Here is a 15,145-nt window from a genome sequence, read left to right as displayed (position 1 = left end):
ACTTTGTTCTCTTTGAAGGTGGAAAACCATGAATTCCTTGTAAAACCTTCATTTGATCCTAATCTCAGTGAATTAAGAGAAATAATGAATGATTTGGAAAAGAAGATGCAGTCAACATTAATAAGTGCAGCCAGAGATCTTGGTAAGAATGGGTCATTGGAGGTTGGAATAATTATTTTGTCTATGCAGTGTCTGTCTGTACTGGTGCCAGAATTATTTTATAAGCTCCCCGTCCCCAAGGTGATGACTCCACATTCCTGTCAGACAGAAATCACCCAACAGGTCCTTGTATGGCATCATTTAAACAAGCCCTATTTTAAATGTCACCTCCACTAATAACAGGATACTCCTAGGAGAATCACCAAGCCCAGTACTCCTAGGATTCTGCATTGATTTGGCTTTGGGGTTTCCAAGCGCTTCATTAATGTCAATTTTTTGAAAAAGACTATCTTCCATACCAGCTTATTAATTCCCTATGGGTTCACACTGTTTTTTTTTTTCCTGAATTTTCAACAAACGTGTAAAGTGCTCAGTACAAAGAAGTTTAGAAATCCAGAATGAGGGCTAGGCACAGTGGCTCACCCGTGTAATCCCAGCACTTTGGGAGGCTGAGGCGGGTAGATCGCCTGAGCTCAGGAGTTCAAGATCAGCTTGGGTGACACAGTGAAACCCTGTCTCTACTAAAGTACAAAAAGTTAGCCAGCCATGGCAGTGTGTGCCTGTATTCCCAGCTACCTGGGAGACTCAGGCAGGAGAATTGCTTGAACCCGGGAGGCAGAGGTTGCCGTGAGCTGAGATTGCCCCACTGCACTCCAGCCTGGGTGACAGAGCAAAACTTTGTCTCAAAAAAAAAAAAAAAAAAAAAAAAAAAAAGAAAAGAAAGAAATCCAGAACAAAACAGTGTATTTAAGCAGTAATAATTAAACTTCTGGATAATCTGATGAAAGTTATGGATCCTCTTCCGCAGAAATAGGCCCATACCTACATATATTTTAAAATTGCGAATAGTTTCTGTAGAGAGTCCAAACATGGACTAGATCCCCTACCCTGATTATAAGAACCTTAGCATTAACGTCCATCTTCCTCATTTCATAGCTAAGGAGATTGAGGCTCAGAGAGTTTATGTGTCTGGAGTTAAAAGTTATTTTGTGTTTTCTTAATAAGTTTGGACTTATAGAAAGTTAAAGTACATACAGTTTTCTGTTTCACCATATGTTAACTTGGTTGGCTGGAAATTTTTCTGCTGATAATGGGTTTTGTGAAGGAATCATCCTGTTAAGACTGCATCATTGGGCTAGGCATGGTGGCTCACACCTGTAGTAATCCTAGCATTTTGAGAGGCCAAGGTGGGCAAATTGCTTGAGTCTAGGAGTTTGAGACCAGCCTGGGCAACATGATGAAACCCTGCCTGTACAAAAAATACAAAAATTAGCCAGTCATGGTGGCATTCACGTGTAGTTCCAGCTACTCAGGAGGCTGAGGTGGGAGGATTACTTGAGCCAGGGAAGTTCAGGCTGCAGTGATAATTGCACCACTGCATGCCAGCCTGGATGACAGAGTGAAATCCTGTCTCAAAATAAGAAAAAAGAATGCATCGTTGGCCAGGCACAGTGGCTCATGCCTGTAATCTCAACACTTGAGGAGGATCACTTGTGCCCAGGAGTTTAAGACTAGCTTATGCAACATAGACCACATTTCTACCAAAAATTAAAAGAAAAAAATTTGCCAGGTGTGGTGATGCATACCTATGGTCCCAGCTACTTGGGAAGCTGAGGTGAAAGGATTGTTTTAGCCTGGGAAGTTGAGGCTGCAGTGAGCCATGATAGCACCACTGCACTCCATCCAGCCTGGGGAACAGAGTGAGAGTGACACCTTGTCTTTTAAATTAAAAAAAAAAAAAAAAAAGAATGCATCATAGTATACATTAAATTATTGCCTATTGATATATTTTGTTGAGTGCTAATGAGAAGGTTAATGGCAATCCCATTTTTTACAGTATAAATTAATTTTATTTTAGAGCGAAGTAAGTTTATTAAAAAGTATGTTGAAAGCAACATAAATAGCACTCAAATTGAAAAAGAAACACTGTAATGGTAGTATAAGAAGCATTAGGATGGGAATTGAGAAACATGAGTTCTAGTTTCAACGTGGAAACTTTTTCCTGAAGCTCTTTACAAATTATTCAATTTCCCTGGTTTTCAGCACATTCTTCTGTAGCATTAACATGTTGGATTCATTGCTTTGATTCTCAGACCTCCATGTCATCAGAAACACTGTTGAGGATATGAGCCCCATTTAAAATAAATTGTGATCCTCATGGCAGCCTAGGTTTGCATGTGTTAAATAAACAGTATTCTATGAATACCATTGTCTTTCATGTTTAGTGAAGTTGCTGTTAACACTGCAGTGAATTGCATATATAAGCACCAAACTACATTACACCCTCATGAACCATGGTCCTTTGTTTTGAAAACGTTACTCACTGATTGATTACAGTCTTCATTGTGGAACTACTCTTTCCCTTTGAATGTTTTGAGAGCTTCCTTTGTTCAGATCAGTCTGATTTTATTTCTGGATGGGTCTCTACTTTCCCTTTCCTCGATGGTTAAGTGAGATCCATCTTTAGTTGTTTGCTGCTACTAACATTTGATAGCCCCGCATCACCAAGTAAATTTATAGATACTCTTTCTATTAGTTTGTGGTCTAGAGATCATATCGATGAATGAAATTATGAAGAGAGTACGTATTTATAAAAACTCAAAATTCTTGGTGCAGAAAGTCTAGCTGATTTGAACCCAAAATATCCGAGACAGGTCTCAACCAATTTAGAAAGTTTATTTTGCCAAGGTTAAGGACGCATCCATGACACAGCCTCAGGAGGTCCTGACGACAGGTGCCCAAGGTGGTCGGGACACAGCTTGGTTTTATACATTGTAGGGAGTCATGAAACATCAAAGCAATGGGCTTTCAGGTAAGAAGCACAGCAGAGACAAAAGGTTACATTCTTTTGAGTCTTTGATCAGCCTTTTGCTGAATAAACAACTTAGTCTGGCTCAGTGAATCTGCACTTTTACATAAACAATAGGGCAGAGAAAGCAATCAGAAATGCATTTGGTGAGCAGAGGGATGACTTTCTGTCCCACACCTGTTAAGATAAGCTATTAGTTTATATTGCCAGGGTGAAATTCAGCAGAATTGTTTGAGAGTGAACATCTGGAGGCCCACAAGGAATTTCCTTATGGGCAAATTGTGAGGGAGGTATGTAGCTTTTTTATCTTTGTAGCTATCTGACTTAGGAATAAGATGGGAGGCAGGGGTTTGTCTGGCATAGTTCCCAGCTTGACTTTTCCCTTGACTTACTGATTTTGGGGTCCCAAGATTTATTTTCTGTTCACATGATCTACTCGTTTTCCTAGAGTTTCATTGTCAGAGTCTCAAGTTTTTGTTTGGAAATTGTATTTAGTCACATTAATTATACTCTATAAAGTTCCAAAGAAATAACTTTGGCTAAGAAAAGAATTCTCATGCATAAATCCTCGGGGTGGGGTTATACCTTAATCCATCCTCATGTGTTCACAACAACTGGGACAATGTGTTGGCCAGTGCTGGTGCTCTGCAGCCTTGGATAGGTTTACCCAGAAAGCAGCTTTCAAATCAGAAACATTCATAAGGGAGTTGAAGATTTTATAGGTAAATATCTGTAATTCATGTAGCTTTCAAGTAAGTAGTATTTGAATCTTTTCTGGTTAGATAATAATAATTGCAAGTATGTTGTCATATAATAACAATATGCTTTTCACTATTTGAGTAATTTTAGAGTTACTTTGAAAAATGTCTTTAGGTGTTTATGGAATACTTTTTCTTTTCTTCTTGATCATCAAGGCTTGGACCCTGGCAAACAGATTAAACTGGATTCCAGTGCACAGTTTGGATATTACTTTCGTGTAACCTGTAAGGAAGAAAAAGTCCTTCGTAACAATAAAAACTTTAGTACTGTAGATATCCAGAAGAATGGTGTTAAATTTACCAACAGGTTTGCAAGTTGTTATTACATCTTTAACCCTTTATTTTAATTCTGTGAATGCTCTAACATGATGTGAACGTTCTATGGTAAGGAAGTTTTACTAATGCAGTCATCAGGTAAGAGTCAAGCTTTCTTTTCTTCCAAGTAGTAGTCAGCTGTCCCAACGCCATTTGTTAAATAATCTTCTGTTCCCCATTGATTGAAGTGGTACTTTGGGTCTATTTTAAAGACCCTTTTTTTTGTCTGCACAAAGTATGTTATATCGCTTTTTCTATGTTACCGTATCTATTAGAGCTAGTTCCCCCTCATGTCTCTGCTTTAGTTATTTTCACATATTTTATCTTTTCTTTCTTTCTTTTTTTTTTTTTTTTCCTGAGACAGAGCCTTGCTCTGTCTCCCAGGCTGGAGTGCAGTGGCGGTCTTGACTCACTGCAACCTCCACCTCCTGGATTCAAGGGACTCTCATGCTTCAGCCTCCTGAGTAGCTGGGATTATAGGCATGCACCACCATGTCTGGCTCATTTTTGTATTTTCAGTAGAGGTAGGTTTTCACCATGTTGGACAGGCTGGTCTTGAACTGCTGGCCTTAAGTGATCCACCTGCCTTAGCCTCCCAAAGTGCTGAGATTATAGGTGTGAGCTACCGTGCCTGACACGTTTTATTTTTCTAAAAAAACTTTACTATCATTTATCAAGTTAAAAAATTATTTTGGCATTTCAATTGGATGTTTAAATTAGTTTAGGGAAATATGAGGTCATTCACTAGATTACAGCTTTTTTTTTTTTTTTTTTTTGAGACGGAGTTTCACTCATGTTACCCAGGCTGGAGTGCAATGGCGTGATCTCAGCTCACCGCAACCTCTGCCTCCTGGGTTCAGGCAATTCTCCTGTCTCAGCCTCCTGAGTAGCTGGGATTACAGGCACACACCACCATGCCCAGCTAATTTTTTGTATTTTTAGTAGAGACGGGGTTTCACCATGTTGACCAGGATGGTCTCGATCTCTTGACCTCGTGATCCACCCGCCTCGGCCTCCCAAAGTGCTGAGATTACAGGCTTGAGCCACCGCGCCCGGCTAGATTACAGCTTTTTTAAAATCATGTTTCATGTTGAAACAAATCTTAACAGTTTTTTCCTGCCATTTTTCTGGCTAATCTCAGGAAGTCCCTGAAACAAATTATTGATAAGTAAAAGAATTACTTTAAAAATTATTTTAAATTTATTAAGTTAAAATCTTCTGTGACTTATGCTAGGGGGAGGCTAAAGCCTTTCTCCTTCTGTATCATTCTGGAACCTATGGCCTGCCCTACTGCCTCCCCTCCTGAATTTTTGCAGAACTTAACAGATAGCTTTTATATATATGATCCCCTGTCATCTGTTTATTTAACAAGTACTTTTATTATATGCAGACATTCTAGGTGTTCAGACACCCTAATAATTAGTTTGTTCCTTATAACAACTCTCAGTAAAGAGGGTATATATATTTCTCATTTCATAGGTGAAGACGTAGACTGCTAGGGTGCCTAAACTTAGATCTTCTGTTGCCAAATCTAGATGGGTTGTTTTTCCAGCACACCAGGATCCTCCTGGTTCAAGAAATGTATATATTTCAGCTTGGATAAGATAGAAATTTCGGGGTGTTCTAATCATCTTCAAGTTTTTTGTGGGTTAGTTATATATAAAAGAAATTGGACAGAATGGCCACATGATGCCAAAAGTGAAAAAGTCATTCACTGATTATGACCTGCAAACTCTGGTCCCTGCCTGCCTCTCCTTTTTTAGTTTGCAGTTTGTCCCTTCACACAGTGATCTCACTTTTATAATGTCTTTGCCTCTTGCATTTCTTTAATTCTTTTTGCCTGTTTCATAGTAGTCTGTGCTGCTACTTGTCCGTGTACTCTTTTTGAGCTATACATGTCTGCTATGCCGTTGAGTGATTCCATTAAGGCCACAGTTATCATCTTGATGAACTGATTTTCTCCCGCTACTGATAATTACTTCTCTCTTTTCTTTCTCCTTTACATCACTTCTTTTTGTTCTTAATTTCAATCCCTTCCTTGATGCAGTAAATATTTTTTCTTATTCTCATCTTCCTTGAGTATTTTTTATTTTAACTTCTTTTTTTGGAGACATGGTTTGTCTCTGTTGCCCAGGCTGGAATGCAGTGGAACAATACCGGCTCACTGCAGCCTCTACCTCCTGGGCTCAAGCCATCTTCCCACCTCAGCCTCCCAAGTAGCTGGGACTACAGGTGTGCCCCAGTACTTAGTATTTTTAGTACAGATGGGGTTTCCCTATGTTGCCCAGGCTGGTCTTGAACTCCTGGGTTCAAGCAGTCTACCTGCCTTGGCTTCCCAAAGTGCTTAGATTACAGGCGTGATGCTATGCCTGGCCTAACCTCTAATTTTAATTTTCTCTTCAAATTGCTTGATAAGATTTAGTTTTAAAACATTTTCCTGGCCAGGAATAGTAGCTTACGCCTATAATCCCAGCATTTTGGGAGGCGGAGGTGGGTGGATTACTTGAGGTCAAGAGTTTGAGACCAGCCCAGCCAACGTGGCAAAACCCTGTCTCTACTAAAAATACAAAAATTAGTTGGGCATGTTGGTGCGTGCCTGTAATCTTAGCTACTGTGGAGACTGAGGCACCAAAATCACTTGAACCCTGGAAGCGGAGGTTGCATGAGCCAAGATTACGCCACTGCACTCCATCCTGAGCAACTGAGTGAGACTCTGTCTCAAAAAAACAAACAAATGAAACCATTTTTTTGTCTTGTCTTGTCCTGTTCTGTCCTATCCAACAGCTCTGTCACCCAGGCTGGGGCGCAGTGATGCCATGTCAGCTCACTGCAACCTCAGCTTCCCAGGTTCAAGGAATTCTCCTGCCTCAGCCTCCTGAGTGGCTAGGATTATAGGTGTGCACCACCATGCCCAGCTAAAGTTTTTTTTCTTTTTATATTTTTAGTAAATATGGAGGGTTTCACCAGGCTGGCCAGGCTGGTCAGGCTGGTCTCAAACTCCTGACCTCATGATCCACCCACCTCGGCCTCCCAAAGTTCTGGGCTTGAGCCAGTGTGCCCAGCCTCGTTTTTCTTATTTTGAAAACTTCTAGTATTAAAATATATTTATGGTATAGTAATTAGAAATATCATGTGTGTGTTTGTGTTTTTGGTTTGTTTGTTGAGACAGAGTTTCACTCTTGTTGCCCAGGCTAGAGTGCAGTGGTGTCATCTTGGCTCACTGCAACCTCTGCCTCCTGGATTATAGTGATTCTCCTGCCTCAGTCTCCTGAGTAGCTGGGATTACAGGCATGCACCACCACTCCTGGCTAATTTTGTATTTTTAGTAGAGACAGGGTTTCTCCATGTTGGTCAGGCTGTTCTCGAACTCCCTATCTCAGGTGATCTGCCCACCTCAAACTCCCAAAGTGCCGGGATTACAGGCATGAGCCACTGCGCCCAGCCTGTGTTGTGTTTTGAAAGGGGTAATGACTTCAATCTTAAATAAGGATTCCATTTAAATATTTTGTTAAAGGGCACAGACACAGTTTTACTCAAGGGAATATAATTGTTGTTGCAGAAATTGTGCCCATGCACTATTTCAAACAGCATAAAAGAACATTAATAAATTGAATTCTTAGGGACAAATGTGGTTAGGAGTTGTCCATTTTCCACTTGTATTTCTGTTTTAATTGTTGTTTTGATATTTCATAGGATAGATACTTTGGATGTGTTTCCTGTAGCGCACATTGCTTCTAGTACACATTTTAATACTTTTAATAAAACTGCTATCTTGATTTGCAGCAAATTGACTTCTTTAAATGAAGAATATACCAAAAATAAAACAGAATATGAAGAAGCCCAGGATGCCATTGTTAAAGAAATTGTCAATATTTCTTCAGGTAAATTTAATGAAACTAATAATGTTCTGAATGTCACCTGGCTTTTGGTAATAGAAAAAAAAAATTACATTTGAAGTATGTTTTGTTTATTTTTTAAAGCCATTATAGTTGACTATTTAATACATTAGGTTTCCTGTATAAGATAAGTCATGGTTTGTTATAGTAGGAAACATAACTGGAAATTTCTCTTGTACGTAGAGACAAAAAAAATGGCAGAGAATCACGAAACTTACTATAGTTGTAACAAGGAAAGGGAACGCTAGGGCCTACAACATACTGATATTTTGGGTCATCTGTGGACTCATGCTCTGGGTTATGGAAATGAATACCACTGAAAATCAAATATTAATCACACACAAGGCAAGCCTTTTTGAGTTCTAGGTGTCATTTTGTAGATTTTGAGTTAATTATACTGGCATCATTTGAGATCATTTTCTTGTAATTAAAGGAACAGAGCAATCTTCCACTGTGTTATTGCCTTAGACTGGAATGAATGTATGTTTAGCACAAGGTAGTTGGTGATGCGTTAAGTTGGAAGGCTTTGCTGATCATGGTATGTATATTGACTGGAACCTTTATTGTGCCTTTAAAAAATATACTCAGGAGCTACCTTAACCAAATAATTAAACATTACCAGTTGTGGGAAAAATGATGCATACTTGCTGGTGTGATATAGAAGGAAGGGGAGTGTATCACCTATATAGTAGTCTTGACAAGAATATTTAACCTGATTTTAAACAAGAAGTAAAAATTCCAATAAATTTAGATTGTGGTGCATTCAAGGCCTGAACTTTAATAAATGTCCATGTCACAGCAGCAAAAAAAGAAATAAAACAGGTCTTAAAGAGACAGGGCAACCAAATGCAGTAGACAGTTGTTGATTAGATCCCAATTTAGAGGTTGGAGTTAGAGAATAGCTATAGAGGACACTATTGGGACAAATTGAGATAGTTTCATAGGAGACATTATGGTATAGCATCAGATTTCTTGTGTGAAATAGCAGTATTAAATAAGTAGGAAAATATCCTTGTTCTCAGGATATACATGCTAAATTTTTTAAGGGTAATTAAAAAAAAAAAAGGTTATATATATGAATAATTCTGTAAATTGTTGCTATTGTGAATTATATCCCAAAATCAGAAGGAAACATAAAACTCAAAAGTTTTTATTTTAATATACTTTATGTATTGTTGAAATGAATGGAATTGATTTGTAAAGATTACATTTTTGCTTGCTTGGTGGTATAACTGTGGCATAATAATCTTGTAGCTGAATTATGTTTCTTAGGCTAGATTGCATTTTAAAGAACCCTGTAAATACTATTTATTTGAACTGTGGATCTTCCTTTAAAAATAATGTTTATTAGGCACCTAGCAGGGTAAATTTTCTAGATTTTAACATCTAAATTGAAGGTTTTATATTAGAAGTCAACTTGAATTTAAATGAAACTTCTTGGTCTGATATTACATATTATGAACAATTTTAATTAAAAATGTAATGGAGGCTGGACATGGTGTTTCACACCTGTAATCCCAGCAGTTTGGGAGGCCGTGGCAGGAGGATAGTTTGAGACCAGCCTAGCCAACATAGGGGGGGCCCTGTCTCTACAAAAAAAGTTTTTAAAAATTAGCTGGGTATGGTGGTGCATGCAGGAGGCAGAGGTGGGAGAATCACTTGAACCCAGGAGGTCGAGGCGGAGGTGAGCCATAATTAAGCTACTGTACTCCAGCCTGGGCAACAGAGCAGAGGTTGCAGTGAGCCAAGATCGTGTCATTATACTCCAGCCTGGGCTACAGAGCAGGAAGACTCTATCCCAAAAAATGCAATAGATCACTTTTATAATTTTCTTTTTTCTTTTTCTTTTCTTTTTTTTTTTTAAGACGGAGTTTTCACTCATGTTACCCAGGCTGGAGTGCAATGGCGCGATCTCAGCTCACCGCAACCTCCGCCTCCTGGGTTCAGGCAATTCTCCTGCCTCAGCCTCCTGAGTAGCTGGGATTACAGGCACGCACCACCGTGCCCAGCTAATTTTTTTTTTTTGTATTTTTTTTTAGTAGAGTCGGGGTTTCACCATGTTGACCAGGATGGTCTTGATCTCTTGACCTTGTGATCCACCCGCCTCGGCCTCCCAAAGTGCTGGGATTACAGGCTTGAGCCACCGCGCCTGGCCCACTTTTATAATTTTCTAACATACGATTAAGTCATAAAAGTTCATGCTGTTAAGAGCCAAATTATGTGACATGCCGAGTATAGATTCTTAATTCAGATGCCATGGTTTGCTTTTGGTTTTATTTATTTATTTTTGAGATGGGGTCTTACCATGTTGCCCAGGTTTCAGTGCAGTGGTGCGATCATGACTCACTGCAGGTTCAACTTCCTAAGTTCAAACAATTCTCCACACTCAGCCTCCCACGTAGCTTGGGACTACAGGCACATGCCACCACACTTGATTAATTTTTTTAAGAATTATCTTTTGTAAAGATGAGGTCTTGCTATGTTGCCCAGGCTAAACTCAAGCAATCTTCTTGCCTTGGCCTTCCAAAGTATTGGGATTACAGGCATGAGCCACCCTGCCCAGCCTAGTTTTTTTTTTTTTTTTTTTTTTTTTAAACTATAAACTTATTCTTGTCAGTATGCTAACAATTTTATAAGCTTTGACATAATTATAGCAAGTACTTCACTAATGTTTAATTCCTAAAGGCTTCTATTGCTATATGATAGGGTAGTGTGAATTGTTTCTTTTTCTTTAAAAAAAAAAAAAAAAAGTAATAAATTTCAAAAGTAAACTGAGGCCAGGTGCAGTGGCTCAGGCCTGCAATCCCAGCTTTTTGGGAGGCTGAGGCAGGTGGATCACCTGAGGGTTAGGAGTTTGAGATTGGCCTGACCAACATGGTAAAACCTCACCTCTTAAAAATACAAAAATTAGCTGGATGTGGTGGCGACCACCTGTAATCCCAAGCTACTCTGGAGGCTGAGGCAGGAGAAACGCTTGAACCCAGGAGGTGGAGGTTGCAGTTAGCCAAGATTACACCACTGTAATTGACAGAGCCTGGTCAACAGAGCAAGACTCTGTCTCAAAAAAAAAAAAAAGTGTACTGAAACAGAGGAAGATCATTAGGTCAGACTTGGCCATTCATAAGTTGGTTTTTGTTTTCAAAACATTTGATCACTTAATGGGAACAAGGGAATAAAAAATGAGTTAAATTTCCTGCCCCTTGATTAAACTCATAATTTTTGTTTTTGTAGAATTAAACACTTTTAAATGTTCTGTGATGCTTTTGACATGATTGATATCTGTATCATAGTCTGAATGACATGTGGGTCATGTACCAACCCCTCCAACCTGTTAACATTTAGAATCTATTTAGAAAAATTTAATCATTGTTAATTTCCTTCATGTTCTTTGTCTAGCATGTGTCAGAAATTTTTTTAATGTACCTATTAATAGCGTTTAGTTTTAATATTTTAGAACAGTAGAATCTTGAAAATGTTTTAAGTGACAATTAGAGATTTAAATTTATGCTGACTTTCTCTGCACGATACTGATGGGGAAAGAAAGCCAAACTGTCTTAGTGTCAGTTTGTACAGTATATCAGGCCTTTATGGTCACATTTCAACTTGTTACCTTTTTGCTTACATGTTTCTTACGATGATTTTGAGGTATCATTCTGGTTTCAGATATTTAAAATACAGGAAAAGGTATGTCTTAAAATTGAGAGAATGTGTTGGATATTGCTGTATCCCGTTTCTCTTAACCTTATCAACATATTATCAAAGTGTCTCCCTGTTAGTTTTCTTTTTTAAAGCTCTACTACATTTCTTTATAAACAACTGTACAGTTCCCTATTTTTGTTTTTTGTGTGTTTTTGTTTGTTTGTTTTTGAGATAAGAGTTCCCCAGGCTGGAGTACAGTGGCACAGTCTCAGCTTACTACAACCTCCACCTCCTGGGCTCACACAATTCTGGTCCCTCAGCCTCCCGAGTAGCTGGGTTTACAGATGTGCACCACCATACCTAGCTAATTTTTGTATTTTTGGTAGAGATGGCATTTTGCCATGTTGACCAGGCTGGTCTTGAATTCTGGCCTCAAGTGATCCCCTGGCCTCATGTGATCAACCCACCTCGGCCTCCCAAAGTGGTGGGATTACAGGCATGAGCCAGTCAACCCAGCCACTACTCTATTTTTGATAGCTGTTTACAATGGGGAAGGATGTAGCAACACATTTTAACCCTATGTTGGGTTCCTTTCAAATGTTGTTAAGGCTAACTTTTGTTAGTTTTTAAAAAGATGTATAAATTAGGAAATGGGTTTTGAATTCCCTAATGGGGATTAAATGTATTCTTCTAGCTTACATCTGTTTATTATTCAGTATTCGTGTGTACATTCTCTGCTTTTATTTTTATACAGGCTATGTAGAACCAATGCAAACACTCAACGATGTGTTAGCTCAGCTAGATGCTGTTGTCAGTTTTGCTCATGTGTCAAATGGAGCACCTGTTCCATATGTACGACCAGTCATTTTGGAGAAAGGACAAGGAAGAATCATTTTGAAAGCATCTAGGCATGCTTGTGTTGAAGTTCAAGATGAAGTTGCATTTATTCCTAATGATGTATACTTTGAAAAAAATAAACAGATGTTCCACATCATTACTGGTAAAAAAAAAAAAAAAAAAAAAAAAAAAAAAGGTTTATGGGCTTTTGTGGGGATAACTTTTTTTTCTTACATTGAAGTAGAAATATATTTAAAATTCATGGAGAAAATTTCCAGTTCTTATCATTAGAAAGAGAACATACTATTCTTACCAGTTAATCGTATATTCACATTTGGGTTAGAGGGAAGATTTAGAAGGTGAGATAAAAGCTTATGAGAGAATAGTGTATTCATGTGAAACTTTTGTTCCACGGGTTCAGAGCATTTAGAAAGGAACATCCCTTCACACTCAAAGCTTACCTTTGAACCAGTCCTCCAATAGTGAGGTCTTTGAAAGTCAGGCAGAATTGGCTGTGGGAGGACCTCAGGTTAGGGTAGGAATTATTTTAAGACATGGCACTATATTCATGTGAAACTCAAAAAAGCTAGTCTTGCATATAGACTCATGTATCATATCTCAGCTGAGATGTTTGTAAGAGCTTAACTAGATTCTAGAAAACAAAAAAGGATGTAGGAGTTTTGGGGCAAATATGTTTGGGAAACAGTTGATTGTATTTTCTTTCCCCAAATGGATTTTCAAGTTGTTCATATAATCTAACCCCAAAAATTAAATTGCCTGTTTTTCAAAAGACGGATTATGTCTTTAGGTTTTTGTGTGGGCTTTAAGGGATTCAAAAGATTTGACCATACTGATACCTTCACTAGTAACCTAATTTACTAACAAGCAACAGTTTTGAGTTAATCAGTTAGGTCTGCACTGCCTTTCTGGAAGTTAATAAATTATCCCACGGGCAGCTCTGTGAGTCGTGGTAAAATGTGTATGTGGTCTTTCTAGGCTACAGTCAAATTACAATTATATTTTTCATGGCTTCTCTTGATGAAAAGCCCAGTATTGGTTTGTCTGAAGAAATAGTAGCATTGCTTTTGGGGGTAAAATGAGCAGTAACTCTGTCCACATTTTTGGACAGCCTGTGGTTCTGCTTTTAGTATGCCATGTCAGTGTAACCTACATGATTAATCATCAGTCTACAGTTTAGGACTAACAATCCATTTATTGGTAGCAGAAATTTTAAATCTTGCTTTCTGATACAATTTGTTTTATAGGCCCCAATATGGGAGGTAAATCAACATATATTCGACAAACTGGGGTGATAGTACTTATGGCCCAAATTGGGTGTTTTGTGCCATGTGAGTCAGCAGAAGTGTCCATTGTGGACTGCATCTTGGCCCGGGTAGGGGCTGGTGACAGTCAATTGAAAGGAGTCTCTACATTCATGGCTGAAATGTTGGAAACTGCTTCTATCCTCAGGTAAGTGCGTCTCCTAATCCCTTGAAGATAGAAATGTATGTCCCTGTCTTGTGAGAAGGAGAAGTATATTTGCAGATTCTCATGTAAAAACATCTGTGAATATTTGTCTTAGTTTAATAGTTGTTTTCCTGCACACTTTATGTACTTTGTATTATCTTAAAAGAGTGATTGATGATAACTATGGAAAACTTTGATTTTTAAAATTGTCTCTTTAAGGTATCTAGTAGTAGCTCACCTTATAAATCTTGACTACCATGTTTTTGATTCCACTGTTCACACTTCCTGGAATCATCCTTCTTGCCCTTTATCCAACTCCCTTAATCTTTAAGTCCTGAAGGATGGGAATTCTACTTCTATAGTGACGTTTTTGGTCACATGACCCTAAGGTCGTGAGTGTTTCTCTCTGAACTACTCTTTGACATGCCTGTAACTTACTAAATTTTTATTTTAGACATTATTGAAATGTTTTGTCTTTTTTTTCACTTTTTAAGGAGCTTCCTTGAAGGTAGGAACTATACCTTCTGTTTCTTGGTATCTTCTTTTTCTTTCTTTTTTCTAAGTTTTTTAGAGAGACACAGAGTCTCACTGTGTTGCCAACGCTGGTCTCAAACTCCTGGGCACAGGCGATCTTCCTGCCTTGGCTTCCCAAAGTGCTAGAATTACAGGCATGAACCACTGCGATCCTCCTCCTTAGTATCTTCTAAAGTACATTGAATATAGTAGGTGCTTAGTAAATTATGTGTTAACTTCTGTGAGGTTCTGTTGTTTGTGAAGAATTATAAAAGCAATACTGTACAAATGTTCATATAGTAATTAAGCAACAGGTTAATATTCATGACTTAAAAGATTAAATAAACAAAACATGCTAGCTGGCAATTCACAGAAAAAGAAATTGCCAATGAACACACGACCACATAAGAAATTAGCAAATGTAAGTTTCACCCCTTTACATTCATTTGGTTAAAAATGAGAAAAGAATGGTAATAGCTGATATTGGTAGTACTAGGGCAGGCACACAATTTACATGACCACCAAAAGTGTGTGCGAGTATCCATGTCACCACACCCTGGTCTCATCTTCATTCGGTTTTATTTAATTTTTTTAAATCTTGGCTGATTTGATTGGCATGAAATGAATGATAGCTGCCTTATTTGGAATTCCTTTGATTACTACTAGTGTGCTTGATAATGTAAAACAATATTTATTCGGAATCTCTTTTCCCTTCCATCAGTTCATGCCTTTTTTCCCCTTCCTCTCCTCTC

General features: G+C 38.3%; 1 protein-coding gene across 2 annotated transcripts in view; it reads left to right on the top strand.

Moving 5' to 3' along the window:
• Window positions 1-15,145, top strand: part of MSH2 (mutS homolog 2) — an 88,948-nt gene that overhangs the window by 68,370 nt on the left and 5,433 nt on the right. For both annotated transcript variants that reach the window (XM_032292185.1, XM_032292184.1), the window contains 5 exons: window positions 19-142; window positions 3,883-4,033; window positions 7,825-7,922; window positions 12,331-12,576; window positions 13,679-13,883. In XM_032292185.1, coding sequence (XP_032148076.1) covers window positions 19-142; window positions 3,883-4,033; window positions 7,825-7,922; window positions 12,331-12,576; window positions 13,679-13,883 — 824 coding nt within the window. The remainder of the gene's footprint in view (window positions 1-18; window positions 143-3,882; window positions 4,034-7,824; window positions 7,923-12,330; window positions 12,577-13,678; window positions 13,884-15,145) is intronic.

The sequence above is a fragment of the Sapajus apella genome, unplaced genomic scaffold (assembly GCF_009761245.1).
Source record: "Sapajus apella isolate SASKATOON/1434 unplaced genomic scaffold, GSC_monkey_1.0 scaffold26, whole genome shotgun sequence".
NCBI lineage: Eukaryota > Metazoa > Chordata > Mammalia > Primates > Cebidae > Sapajus > Sapajus apella.
Note: the sequence above shows the minus strand (reverse complement) of the source record. Positions and strands in the feature narration are given on the sequence as shown.